Genomic DNA, 14,490 nt, shown 5'->3' with positions numbered 1-14,490 from the left:
GCGAAATTGTTACCTATTGCATGACTGTGACTTAACCTGAAATATTATGCAACATAAAAGCTGAAACGGATTTACGACTTGACTTTGAGTTGTAAAAATGTACAGGCAATTCACTGAAAGCCTAACCTGCCTATCGTGGGCCGTAAAAAAAGAAAAGAAGAGAATTTGTTATGGCCTTATCTTGTAGGTACAAAATTACACTTCGTTTCCGGGACTAACTAAGGATGGGTCCATAAAAAAAAAGAATAAAAAAATAAATAAAATAATAATAACTTATCAGCTAGTCACTGTGCTCGCCTTACACGCGAGAGACCCGGGTTCGATTCCAGGCGGGATCAAAAATTTTGATCCCGTGACTGGCTGTTGCGGGGCCCACTCAGCCTCGTGAGAAAAATGAGCAGCTTTGACTTTTGCATATGATTGTGTAACACCTGTATTGGCTAGTTGTTGATTAGTAGTTAGGAATATATCCATATTTGGAATCAGGTTGACTTGGGAGCTCTAGAGACCGACACATGATGGCGTTATTACGTTATTACCTTCGAGTTTGTCGATATGGTTGGAAGATTGTGATCAAGAATGTTATTTAGAATATCAATTTGATTACTGTTGTTTTCAGAGTTCGTCGCACCTTGGGAGTATAAAAATAGAAATTAATTAACTAATTTATTTCCCGAGGTATGTTTTGATATCAATTTCAATTAACCCAAGTGTAGCTTTAGTTCTCTTTACTATGTTATTAAGAATATGGATACCTATAATTATGTTGTTCGTGTCAATAAAAAATGAAATACCCGATTTTGGAGCTGGGCGACATTGACCCAATAACTACTAGATTTTGTCGATATGGTTGGAAGATTGTGATCAAGAATGTTATTTAGAATATCAATTTGATTACTGTTGTTTTCAGAGTTCGTCGCACCTTAGGAGTATAAAAATAGAAATTAATTAACTAATTTATTTCCCGAGGTATGTTTTGATATCAATTTCAATTAACCTAAGTGTAGCTTTAGTTCTCTTTACTATGTTATTAAGAATATGGATTTTCGGATTATTTATTATTTTTGACGATCTTTACGAAAAAAATACATTTGGACAGTTATATTTTTCATGAGAATCATCAATTATGTTGTTCGTGTCAATAAAAAATGGAATACCCGATTTTGGAGGAGGTATGTTTTGATATCAATTTCAATTAACCTAAGTGTAGCTTTAGTTCTCTTTACTATGTTATTAAGAATATGGATACCTGTAATTATGTTGTTCGTGTCAATAAAAAATGAAATACCCGATTTTGGAACTGGGCGACATTGACCTAATACCTACTAGAGCTAGATTCTTGGTTTGAAGTGGAAACAGAAGAATTATTTCGTTTTGAGAAGTTGTTGATTGTTATTCAAGTTTTGTAGCGTATTTTGCAAAACAATAAATTGAAAGTGCTTACAGTTATCTATTTGTCTGTAGATGACAGATACTACTTACTACCTAATCATAACTAACTACAAGACAAATATTATGATTAATTCCATGAAAACATAGAAAAAAAGAGGGAGAAAAAATGGAATGCTAGTTAGTCAACAACCGAAACAGGCCGTACCCCAAAAATACGCTGAATAGTTTCAGCAACAGAAAATTTTGCAAAGTATTGCCACCCACCTACCTACTCAGTACCTAGTTTTGTAGGTTTAGGAATCTAGATTCTACATATGTACGTGTACAGTGGGTGTAAAGCTTTAAAGAATACAAGAATGTGACCAGAGTACCAGACAGTTTAGTCGGGTCCAACCTAAAGATCGCCTCAGTAATTCATTAAATCATAATCAACAGCCTGACAGAAAATAACAACATTGTACTGGGACATATCAGCAGAATCAGTATTAGTGCACATATAGGGATACGCCACGACATTGAGCTGTCATCTATGATTAATATTTTCTACATATGTACTTACTAGAATAGTCATTATAGTCACTGGCAAGTCATCGGGCTTGCAGTCTTCCATACTAACATTATTGACCTAATTAGTGAAATCGGTAGATCACCAAACCAGCGGCGATAGCACGTTGGACGGAGGGTAGGTAAAACCCCGTCACTAAAACTTTTAGTAACTTCAAGTTGTAACCTCTATCAAACAAAAGTAAATCACCATTTTATCAGAGCAAACCATTGCAAGAATGAGAGCAGACATCAAACAGAATATCAAAACTGACAGAATAGCTTCCAGACAAACATTCAACCATACTCATCTTACCATCCTTTAGAAAAAAACCCGACGGGGTCGTCCTCAGGGGGGGGGGGTCATTGGGTCTCATTTGGCCCAGGCCCGGACTCCTAACGGGGCCGAAACCAGCAGGGTTTTTTCCCCCCCGAGTAAGGAGGGCTCAAAAAACTGTTGCAAAGAGGATCCCTGATGGAGTTCAGCGCCAAGGCCCGATTGAGCCCGGTTTTTCCGTTCAAGGATGCAAGGAGTCCCCAAAAATGGTTGCAAGGAGTGGGCGAGACCCAGTCAGGCCCGGTTGTTTCGTGCAAGGATGTAAGGATTGCTCAAAAAATTGTTGCAATTAGTGGCCAAAAGGCTTCAAAAGACCAGTCTATGAACGACCCTAGCTAGATCTCTAATTCTCTACACCAACATAGCAGATATAGCATCCAAGTAGGATTGTCTCAGCTTTATCTCTTCCTTCCTGTTTAGAGTTTTCATTTCATCTTCAACATGAGTTCTACGTTGATTAAACATAATATACGTTTGTGTAACACGTGAAGGTGGGCGTTGGCCGTAAAGAACGTTGCTTGTAAATTGTTCACCGCTGAATACGATTTGAGGTTCCACAAATTGAAGAGCTTCTGAAAAAAAAAAGTTATTGGGGCTTCAAGATGAACTTATCAACAACATTCAAGAAATTATCTGTGGAAATAGACATCAAATCCGACAAAATACCCCCTTATGTCTCAAACACATATATGTAAATGATGGAATTGACTTGCCTAGCAAGATTGAAAAACATACCTTTAGCGACATCCCATAACACAAGTAATCTGAGTGCACGGCAGTGCGCCAGGCCAAGTTCCATCAATTTTTCATCCAAACCACACTTCGGAACTTCGGACACATCCAAACCGTCACCGTCACAATAAAAGACTATGACGCACAATGAACCGTCACGAAAGATATAAAACCGTCACATTTAAATATTTCAAACCGTCACATTTATTGTGACGCATAATTCGGGCCGCGCGCGCCGTGCGGTGTCGGAAATTGGGTCATAGTTTTTTTACAAATTAGAATTCCAAGAAGACCCATTATATCTCATGAAATAAACAAAATATGAGTCAAGTGGCAGCTAGAATCGACATGCCTGAGTAGCCACAGAGTGACTGGGTCATCACGGGGAAGCGCTTTTCTTGAAAATTTGAAAATCTACGAAAAGATTGCCAAGAATTCCAAAAAAATATTTCATTTTGTAAATAAAAGAGAGTGTTGAATAATACCAACATTAAAAGAACAACATCTAAGTATGTTATCAGTTTTTTTTTCACAAGGTACTCCATTTGAGATATTTTTAGTATGGAAACCATTTATTGAATTTTTGATAGGTGAACTTTTAATAAATGGTATAACTACCTAATGTTCTAACCTATCCTTAAAGGAAATGGTGCCACGGATGGGTAAAACTGCTAAAACATCATGGTTTCGAATACTCGGTAAGTATACGTATAACTCAATCGTCATTTCCAATAATCAAGAGACTTTGGTACGAGGTACATAAAACAATTTGAATTCTATCTTATAGCATTGGAATATATCAAGACCATTCACAATAAATGTAAAAAAAAAAAAAAAAACTGGAAAATACTAGAAAAGAACTTCCTCAGAGAAACCATCCAAATAAAGGCTCAGGAATGCAGGGAAGACTTGCAGAGGTACTTCCATCAAAATAAAGAGTCAAAGGGAATCATGGAAGAAGTAAGTATAGAAGATAACATAAGATTACTGAAAATATAGTAGGGAAACAGTCTACACCGTAGAAATAGATATTGGAAAAGAAGCTAGGGACATTTATACCAAAGTATTTAAGGAATATTCTTCCTTGGTCGAACCAACACCCATTGGTGTTGAGGCAAAATTTCCAATTCCAACAATATCCTCCTTGAAGTACCTATCCTACGAGTTGGGATAATACCTAAGACTTGTAAGTATCCATTGCTAAAAGTAACTTTAGTAAAATAATAACATCCTCCTGAGATCATCCCTGACAAAACCCACCTTATAGGTCACATGCTCACACATACCAAAATCATGAGAACATTCGTCTATGTTAACAAATATGGAATATGTTAAAGTAAAAACTGAACGATTCCACTAATCTATGAGTTTCAAGTGTAGGATGTAAAGATATCACAAACATGATGATCTGACCTCAGGTGATAAAGCGAAGGAAGGCCTAAAGTTCAAAGTATGATTTGCCAAAATGTCTCGGTCACTTTATTCCATTCGAGGTCGATTGATCCGGGATTGCCAACTCGCATACCCCATGCTGACTTACAGAAACTTTACCATTACCACAGCAATTATTACAAAGACCTTATCAAAGCAATAAAATTAATAAAGGTGCTAGGCAAAAAACTAGCATGGAATTTGAAGTACATTTCGTTACAAAATTACAAATACAAACAGGTATTTTTTTACATTTTTTTTTTTTTTTTCATTTACCTATGTCAATTTCATTTATTATTAATTTCTTACATAAAAACATGTACCTCTCAATATCGAGTATGGTTTTTTTTTTTTTTTTTTTTTTTTTTTTTTAAATATAAAAGGGCCCCTCTAAATTTTTTTTTTTTTTTTTTTTTTTTTTTTTTTTTTTTTTTTCAGGGCATCATTATTTGATTTTTTTAAAAATAACAGTTCAATTAAAAACAGCCCAAACAGTTTACAAAACAACAGTTTGCAACAGTTCAAACAGTTTTTTTTTTTACAAATTGCTCTTTAGATTGTTGTTTTAAATCGGTAGATAATTAAATATGGAATATCTAAAATGTATAGGCCAAATCATCCTCCTATGATAAAATAATGTGTCACGCATATCAAACCAAATAGCCGCTCTGATACTTGATCCTAACAAGGCATTCAATCAATGGAAAACTCACAAGGATTCACCTTGGATTATCAAGTGACAAGTCGGAAAGTTTCTCTGAAACTGGAAGATTTGAAGCAATCAATAGAGAGAGAAAAATTCCGTTTAATTGATTAATTAAGAGAATAATAATTCATTGCCGCATATAGTGCTGGAGAATTGGAGGTTCCACTGATAAATTTTATCATATCGTTAAGACGTAAAACAATGAGATTGATAAAGTTTTGATCATAGAGGGAGATATTGTAAAAAGTATTGCCGATAAATCATTAACCATTCTGACAGTATTTAATATCTAAAACGGTTTCACAAAGATATATTTGCTTACTCGTGTTAAGAAAGAAATTAATAAAGAAAGAGGGTATGAAAGAAGAAGAAGAAGAAAAGGAGGAGGAGACACAAGAAGGCAAAGAATAACAAGCAAAACAAAAAGGCTAGGAAGAACAAGCAAAAGAATAACTCATAGAAGAACAAGCAAAAGAAGAAGTCAAAGAATTCGACCAATGCCAAAGGAGAATAAGAACAATAAGAACAACTATCGTAAGAAAAGTTAATAGAAACAATTGGCACAGTTTACAGTTTTTGACGATGCCTTCAACAATGTTCTCGGAGATTCCAATGTTATGCTGCTTGCATCTAATTCAATGGGTCCACTTGTAGCATAATTTCCACTCGCATTATGAATCATTCATTTTAATGAACTTGAGTTTCGTCATCGATAAGAACAACTATTGTAAGAAAAGTTAATAGAAACAATTGGCACAGTTTTTGACGATGCCTTCAACAATGTTCTCGGAGATTCCAATGCTGCTTGCATCTAATTCATTTGGTCCACTTGTAGCATAATTTCCACTCGCATTATGAATCATTCATTTTAATGAACTTGAGTTTCGTCATCTAGAGATTCTAGTGGGTGTGCTTGTTGTACGATGTTGCATAGTGTTGCACGGTAGTACGGTGTCGCGTAGTAGATGTTGCACAGTAGTACCGAGATTCTAGTGGGTGTGCTTGTTGTACGATGTTGCATAGTGTTGCACGGTAGTACGGTGTCGCGTAGTAGATGTTGCACAGTAGTACGGTGTTGCATCACGGTAGCAGAAGAATACTGTGTCATTTTTGATGCCGCTCGGCAAACACTGGATTCGTAAATGGGAAAACCTTTTTTCTAAGAGTATTCTTTTTGTTAAGATTTCATAGCGTTTAAGCCACTTACTAAGGTGTCGTCGGTCTGAAATTAGCAAACCTTGGAGCTCCAAGACTGTGGGTCTTGGCAAACCTTGGGCTCCAGAAATTCCAAGGTCGGGGTCACCTGGGGAAAGACAATTTCACCATTCCTCTAGCTTGTTAACAACTTCCATGTTTAACTACTTCAACTTGGAAGTTGTTAAGAGTAAAGCTTGGAAGTCTTACACCTACAGGCGTACAGGCTAGTTGTTAACAGTAAGTAAAGCTGGATCTTCTTCCATGGTTTTGTGCATCTTGCGATTTTGAGAATCCAAAATTGTACAGAAAAGGGTTCTTTCAGCCTGACATCGAACAGAATTTTTCAATCCGTTGAAATGTTGAAAAGAATCATTCTTACAAACCATGTTTGCCCTTGTGTATAAAATTCGCCCAAAAAGGTTTGCTAATTAGACCGGAGACGCCTGATTCAGATTATTTTTAATATCTCAGAGTTTTTTATTTATTTATTTTGTGCCTCGTGTGTTTTTTGCCTTTTTGTTGTTAATGTTCACAAATTTGCTGCTATTTTGTTTCGCGCCACAATATCCCATTTTTCGGACCCACCAAAGTGTCGATGTCGATTAAAAGGCGCTATTTCTGACCCCGCACTTCCACGGAAAGCAATTTTAAAGTTGGAGAGAGAGAGAGAGAGGAATTTCACTCATTTATTTTGTTTCATATGGGTAGACAGAGAGGGGAGAGAGGGGTTAGGTATGTGTAGTTTGAAAGAATTTCGCGTAAAAATAAAATCATAATCCTCTCGTATTAGTTTTAACTTGGCATCTAAAAATTCACACATACATATAATACACATGATGTGATTTTACATACAATATAATATTTTACATGAGATCTACTTCTCCATACATTTAACGTTTTAAAATCAATTACACTTCTAATCCATTTGGATTGAGTCATCTGATAAGCCAATCTAAATCCAAACTAGCATTTTGTCCTAATAATGCCTATGATGTCAACGAGATTGCTTCAAGTCGGTACATACATTTTAGTACTTGAACAATTTGATTCAGAAAGAAATAAGGCAAGAATATTATTTCTAATGGGGCTCAACCAAATGACAATTTTTTTCGAGGTAGAGTCCTATTCCGATGTAAAAGTACCCAAAAAGTGCATTGGCGCACTCAAAAACGTCCAAAACGGTCCCTAAATGTCCTAAAATGTCGCTCAAAGGTCGCAAAAAAAAATAACGTTGAAGCAGCCATGGTTTACGACCTCGCATGAACTGACGTCATCACGAAAAAATGGCTGCCCGCGAAAATTATAGGGGGTCAACCAAATGACAATTTTTTTCGAGATAGAGTCCTATTCCGATGTAAAAGTACCCAAAAAGTACATTGGCGCACTCAAAAACATCAAAAACGGTCCCTAAATCCTCTAAAATGTCGCTCAAAGGTCGCAAAAAAATAACGTTGAAGCAGCCATGGTTTACGACCTCGCATGAACTGACGTCATCACGAAAAAATGGCTGCCCGCGAAAATTTTGTGCGTTTCAAAATTCGAAAATTTCAAACGAAGATTTCTCCTCTTAGGAAGCCTCAAATGAAATTTTAAGCATTTCTATTGCAATCAGCGTGTTTCGAACTTCCTTTATCAGCGAAGAAAAAAAAAAGTGTTGAGCCCCATTGTTGGCCGTAAGTTGTTAGGGTAGGTAGTAACGGGAATTTCAATACAATAAGAATAATTATCTTTTATTACTTTTCTGAACAGTTATCAGGGCAGAAGTTACCTATCATCAACTTATGCAAGAGACTCTGAGATTTTCTTCTACCCAACCACTCCTTCCGCTTTTGTTACCAGCTGTTATACATATTATAATAAAATTATTGTTATTATCTCCATCTAATCACAACATAATTCTCCTCTCCGCAGGACATGTGGTTCTGTCTGATCGGCGCCATCTTGTTCCTGGCCTCCGCCGTGTTCTCCTACAGCCACTTCTCCGGATGGACCTTCCGCAACAGCACCGCCAACCAGGGCCTCGTCAAAGCGTGGCTGTCGGCCGCCAACGCTGTCCTGCTCCTGATCGACGGAGTCTTCACCTTCAGGGGAGAATAAGTGCGGAAGACGAAAATAAGTCCTCCACCGAGACAAAAACCTGTCGAAGATCACAAAACCTTTTTTCTATAAGAGTATTCTTTTTGTTAAGATTTTTCTTAGCGTTTAAGCCACTTATAAGGTGTCGTCGGTCTGATATTGGCAAACCTTTGGCTCCAGAAATTCCAAGGTCGGGGTCATTAGTACCTACGGTGTTGCATCACGGTAGCAGAAGAATACTGTGTCATTTTTGATGCCGCTCGGCAAACACTGGATTCGTAAATGGGAGAACTGAACAGTGAAACTTGATAGTGCTTTGGAAATAGGTACCTACAATGAAGCCAAGCCAGACTGAGTACCTTGGAAATGCAATAAATCGAAGCCAGTGGCAATAGCCTATTGAATGGAGTATGGACTACTTACCCATGGATCACCAATTTTAAGCAACGTTCCACGTGGTTGGTACCATCTGGGCAATTTCCCGGCCCCACTCAGGCTGGGTGCAGTTAATGCGTGAGAAGGAGGATAGCTTGTCATCGAATAGAATAGAATAGAGGGTAAAATCCCCAGTCCTTCTCTAGAACAGGCAATTCCCCTTTTGGATGGTTCTTTTCTGCTTAAGGCTGTCCAAGTGTTCAACTTAATAAACTCAACCAGCATTACCCTGTATTCATTTACAATGCTTACATATTCCTCACTAGGATCTATTATCGTCTTTCTGACAGCCTCGATCTTTTGAACCTCTCTGATTGGAGATTGGAGATGATTTGTGATAGTATTTCAGAGACGTAATTATTGATTTTGTCGCATGACTCTGATTTCATACAGAGAAGTGTTTTGAATAAGTGATAATACCAAGACGGAAATAAATTCCTTTTGTCTTTTAATCCGTACGAAAAATGACTCCCTTTACTTTAACATATTCCATATTTGTTAACATAGACGAATGTTCTCATGATTTTGGTATGTGTGAGCATGTGACCTATAAGGTGGGTTCTGTCAGGGATGATGTCAGGAGGATATTATTATTTTACTAAAGTTACTTTTAGCAATGGATACTTACAAGTCTTAGGTGTTATCCCAACTCGGAGTTTCGTCTACTTCGTTGCCATTTTCAAGGGAAACTGTTAGGATACTTCAAGGAGGATATTGTTGGAATTGGAGGATATTGTTTGTCTCAACACCAATGGGTGTTGGTTCGACCATGGAAGAATATTCCTTAAATACTTTGGTATAAATGTCCCTAGCTTCTTCTCCAATATCTATTTCTACAGCGTAGACTGTTTTCCTACTAATTTTCAGTAATCTTCAGTTATCTTCTATACTTACTTCTTCTATGATTCCCTTTGACTCTTTATTTTAAGGCAAGTACCTCTGCAAGTCTTCCTTGCATCCCTGAGCTTTTATTTGGATGGTTTCTCTGAGGAAGTTCTTTTCTAGTATTTTCCATTTTTTTTTTTTTTATTTTTTTAACATTTATTATAAGAGGGGACTGACATCTTAGGTCTTTGCCCCTATTTTCCAGTTTTCTTTCGACTTTCTTCTCAGTAGAACTATCTAGTCCTACATTCTCCTCTGTAGAATAATGAGCTATAAAGCATTCACTATCCCATTTGTAGCACGCCCTATTGTAAGTATTAGTGCATATAGGGATACGCCACGACATTGAGCTGTCATCTATGATTAATATTTTCTACATTCTTACTAGAATAGTCATTATAGTCACTGGCAAGTCATCGGGCTTGCAGTCTTCCATACTAACATTATTGACCTAATTAGTGAAATCGGTAGATCACCAAACCAGCGGCAATAGCACGTTGGACGGAAGGTAAAACCCCGTCACTAAAATTTTTAGTAACTCCAAGTAGTTGTAACCTCAATCGAACAAAAGTAAATCACCATTTTATCAGAGCAAACAATTGTAGGAATGAGAGCAGACATCAAACAGAATATCAAAACTGACAGAATAGCTCCCAGACAAACATTCAACCATACCTACTCATCTTACGATCCATTAGAAAAAAGTCGTCAAGATGAACTTATCAACAACATTCAAGAAATCATCCGTGGGAATAGACATCAAATCCGACAAAATACCCCCTTATGTCTCAAACACAAACATATATGTAAATGATGGAATTGACTTGCCTAGCAAGATTAAAAAACATACCATCAGCGACATCCCATAACACAAGTAATCTGAGTGCACGGCAGTGCGCTAGGCCAAGTTCCATCAATTTTTAGTCCGTCCTTCCTTTTTCATCCAAACCACACTTCGGAACTTCGGACACATTCAAACGGTCACCGTCACAATAAAAGACTATGACGCACAATGAACCGTCACCGCGACCGGTGCCAGCATGGTAGGTAAACATTCAAACATTGGGTGCTAGGATTTTTGAGATGTTTGGAAAATCCTACAATGTCGAAGTGAGCACCAAAGTTGTGATATAATAATACAAAGAAACGGCATTTATTAATTTATTTACTGTTCTATTCTATTCTAATCTCGTGTTTCTTTCTCCTACAGGTTCTGACCCTCATCTGTTTCTTCCTCCACTACCAGACCTTCGAGGCCAATGACTACCATGGTCTGTTCATCACCACCGGAACCTACTTTGCCTACATCATCATCTTGGTCGGCGTGTTCATCGGTGCTTTCTCCGGCAATCCAGTCAACAAGTCCATCGTAAGTAATACAAATTGGTTCAAGAAGGATCTAGGGAAGTTTAAAATACAACAATCCGAGCTACGAGATATGCATTTAAAATATGAGGACAAACTCATAAATGAAGAACCCTACCACTTAAGAGAAAGCCAGAAAAAATCGTGGTCTAGATACATAATATGATAGGTATCCAAAAAACTTTTCTAATTAACAAATTGAAATTTGAAGTTGGAAAATTGTTATATGTAGTATGCTGAGCCTCGTGACTTGGACAAAATAATACCCGTAGTCACCTGAAGATTACTGTGGATGTAGAGTATTGTACAGGCTCCAGCAAGAAATCAGAAACGTTTTTTACATACATATTTGATGGGTTTGGCACACATCTTTGTATGATGTCAGCAATGTCTGATAAACATGTCAAGTTTTTGAATCATGGAACATAGAAGCTCTTCTAGTAATATTCCAGAACTTCTAGCTAAAGAATTTCTCGAATTCTTACCAAGACTATTCCAATTTTGGTGAAGAAAGCAGAAAGCCATAGTAAATACGTTTCAAAGCAATTTAAAATCAAGAAATGATGACATATAGGTTCAAGGTACCACATTAGGGACTAATGGGGACATGGAAAAAGCCTTCGACATGGTCGTCATAATCCAATAGATAACATTTCGACATGTTTTGACAATTTCAAAGAGGATGTAGATAGTCTAATGTAAAGATAAGCTTGGAGTCTTGGACAAGGATATAAAGAAACTCAAAAATTACATGATCTATCCACAGTATACACCACTACAGGGTCGTCCTCAAGGGGGGGGGTCATTGGGTGTCATTTGGCCCAGGCCCGGACTCCTAACGGGGCCGAAACCAGCAGGGTTTTTTCCCCCCGAGTAAGGAGGGCTCAAAAAACTGTTGCAAAGAGGATCCTTGATGGAATTTAGCGCCAAGGCCAGGTTAGGCACGGTTTTTCCGTTCAAGGATGTAAGGAGGACCCAAAAATGGTTGCAAGGAGTGGGCGAGACCCAGTCAGACCCGGTTGTTTCGTGCAAGGATGTAAGGATTGCTCAAAAAATTGTTGCAATTAGTGGCCAAAAGGCTTCAAAAGACAGACCCATTGCTTGAGTTGGCCCCGGGATCCGACCAGTCTATGAACGACCCTAGACCTACATAGCAGATAGTGGATATAACATCCAAGTAGAATTCGTAGGATAGTCTCAGCTTTATCTCTTCCTGTTTAGAGTTTTCATTTATTTTGAAACTGTTGATTTCAACAGTTTTCTTTATTTCCGCCAATTCAGAAACCACCTGAGATTTGAAGGCATAGAACATACATTCAAGCTGTCTCATAGAATCAGAGGAAGTTACACCATTGTTATTTGAGTTTGTTACAAGTTTGAGCGCTGACTCGAACTCTTGTAATCTCGATGTGAAAACATCTATTTTGTCTTCCATCAAAGACATAATACTTGGAAAATGTAGTAACAGCGAAGAAGAAGGGGTTAACAATTAATTATAAAAAAAAGGCATAATTATTTAAACAAGGGAAAATTTGGACCGATTGCAATACTTTCATTACTAGTATAGCTCCGCTATACTGTAGTAATAGAAAGTATTAATTATAAAAAAGGCATACTTAATTAAACAAGGTCATAATAGTAAAGGCTGTTTGCTTTTAACAACTAATGTTCACTGTTCAATAAAGCATTTCAAAAATGACGACTAATGTTCGTGAAAAATTTGGTTAAGGTTAAATATTGTGGTTGAAATATAAAATATGCGAGATTGTAAGAATTTAATGGTAACCCTTAGCAACCAAGATTGTTTATTTCAACTCCAAAGTTAAAAAAATGTTAAAAAACTGTAATTCTTACAGAATTTCACAAATTGATTAGCACTAATAAAAAGAGCACAAAAAAACCTTCAATTTGGTATATATTTCACTGTAGAGTTATGAAAATTAAATTTATTTCAGCACTTTAAAACGGGAGCAAATATTCGCGTGCGTTAGCAGAAAAACTTTCATATTTTATATCAAACATTAGTGGAGGTGACAGATTTCCCACAACATATCTTTGTTTCAGCATAATTCCCGAACGGTTCGTTCGATAGTGGTTCGAAATTTGGCCTATAGCTACGTGTTAAACGCATAAAGATCTTTAGCCAACGCCCGGAAGTGAATAATAAAATACAAAAAATGGACGAAATGGAAAAATTTTCACTTTTTTCCAACATTGCCACAAAATAAAATACGCGTTAAGTAGGTACCTACCTATGCAAACTTCCACACATATTCATTTTTGTCGATGTGAATATTTATAAAACGCCTTCAACTGCTGTATGTTTCAAGCGTTACATTTTTGGGGGGGGGGCTGCAACGTGCAGTACATTTTCAAGTATTTTTTTGTGTTGCATGAAGTCTACTCAGCAGTTTGCAGGGGTATCATACTCTTCATAACTTCGAGCGTCGTTCGTGAAAATGACTGGCTCCCGCCTTATGAGCAGCAAGGTAGCGGGATCGATTCCAGCCCGGGAGAACTTTTTAGGCGCTTTAACTATGCTTTAAAACAAGTCGTTCGCGCCACGGGCCAACTTTATTCTAAGCAAGCAAGTTTCGTTCGCAGAAAGGCTGGCTTTCTCTTATCCTCTTTTTTTTTCATACAAAATCACCCCGGCATCAGGGTGATTTTGCTTCTTCTCTAAAGGTCTTTATTTCTATGTCAATAAAATAATAAGGGTGGCTAACTAACTAGAGATACTAAGCTTAGATTACACAAGGTAAATATTTTACCACAATGCAGGCTAACATAAGAAACAACGCAATTGGTGAGTGAAGGTCAGCCACAAACTGACCGTCCCTCCCCAATCACATAAATACATAGGAATAACATTCCAATTACAAATACCTACTTATCCTGTCTTCCTATAAAACCACAAAAAAGTTAAATCTAGACCAGAGAAATGGTTTTCTCTTTTATTATCCTCCCCTCTCTCTCTCTCTCTCCCTCTCACTTATAATCTCTGCTCCATCCTTTTCTCTATATCACTGTCCTTCTCCTTCTCTCTCAGGAGTATTCTTTCTCTCTTTCTTCGCTTTTTTTTAGGATTGAACTTTCACATTAATAGAAATATATTGTTTTCTTTCCTTGGCTTTCTTCTTTTTCCTTTCTCCCTTTTCTTCTTCTTACATCTCTTCCTATTAAAAAGAGACTCGTTTTCTTCTTCTTTTCCTTAATCTTTTTCTTCTTCTTCTTTTAATACTTCTTCTTTTTCTTCTTTAACCCAGCAGTAGGTTACTATACTATGCTATTACTGTGGTCAAATTCTCAAACAATGTTGAAGATAAAATTCCAGAGCTCGGCTGGGATTGAACCCAAACCCTCTTATTACCGGCCGACCACAATACCATCG

The 14,490-nt window shown here is 37.1% G+C and overlaps 2 protein-coding genes across 5 annotated transcripts in view; both read left to right on the top strand.

The window, feature by feature from the left end:
• Positions 1-11,280, top strand: part of LOC113467860 — a 56,400-nt gene extending 45,120 nt beyond the window's left edge. For all 4 annotated transcript variants that reach the window (XM_026824311.1, XM_026824310.1, XM_026824308.1 and 1 more), the window contains exon 3: positions 10,945-11,280. In XM_026824311.1, coding sequence (XP_026680112.1) covers positions 10,945-11,265 — 321 coding nt within the window. In that variant the 3' untranslated portion in view covers positions 11,266-11,280. The remainder of the gene's footprint in view (positions 1-10,944) is intronic.
• On the top strand, positions 8,221-8,558 carry LOC103510189. The gene has a single exon (XM_008474836.3). The coding sequence runs from the start codon at positions 8,253-8,255 to the stop codon at positions 8,433-8,435; it is 183 nt and encodes a 60-aa protein (XP_008473058.1). The 5' UTR covers positions 8,221-8,252; the 3' UTR covers positions 8,436-8,558.
• Positions 11,281-14,490: the final 3,210 nt, after the last annotated feature.

The sequence above is a fragment of the Diaphorina citri genome, unplaced genomic scaffold, assembly GCF_000475195.1.
Source record: "Diaphorina citri unplaced genomic scaffold, Diaci psyllid genome assembly version 1.1 scaffold570, whole genome shotgun sequence".
Lineage (NCBI taxonomy): Eukaryota > Metazoa > Arthropoda > Insecta > Hemiptera > Psyllidae > Diaphorina > Diaphorina citri.
Note: the sequence above shows the minus strand (reverse complement) of the source record. Positions and strands in the feature narration are given on the sequence as shown.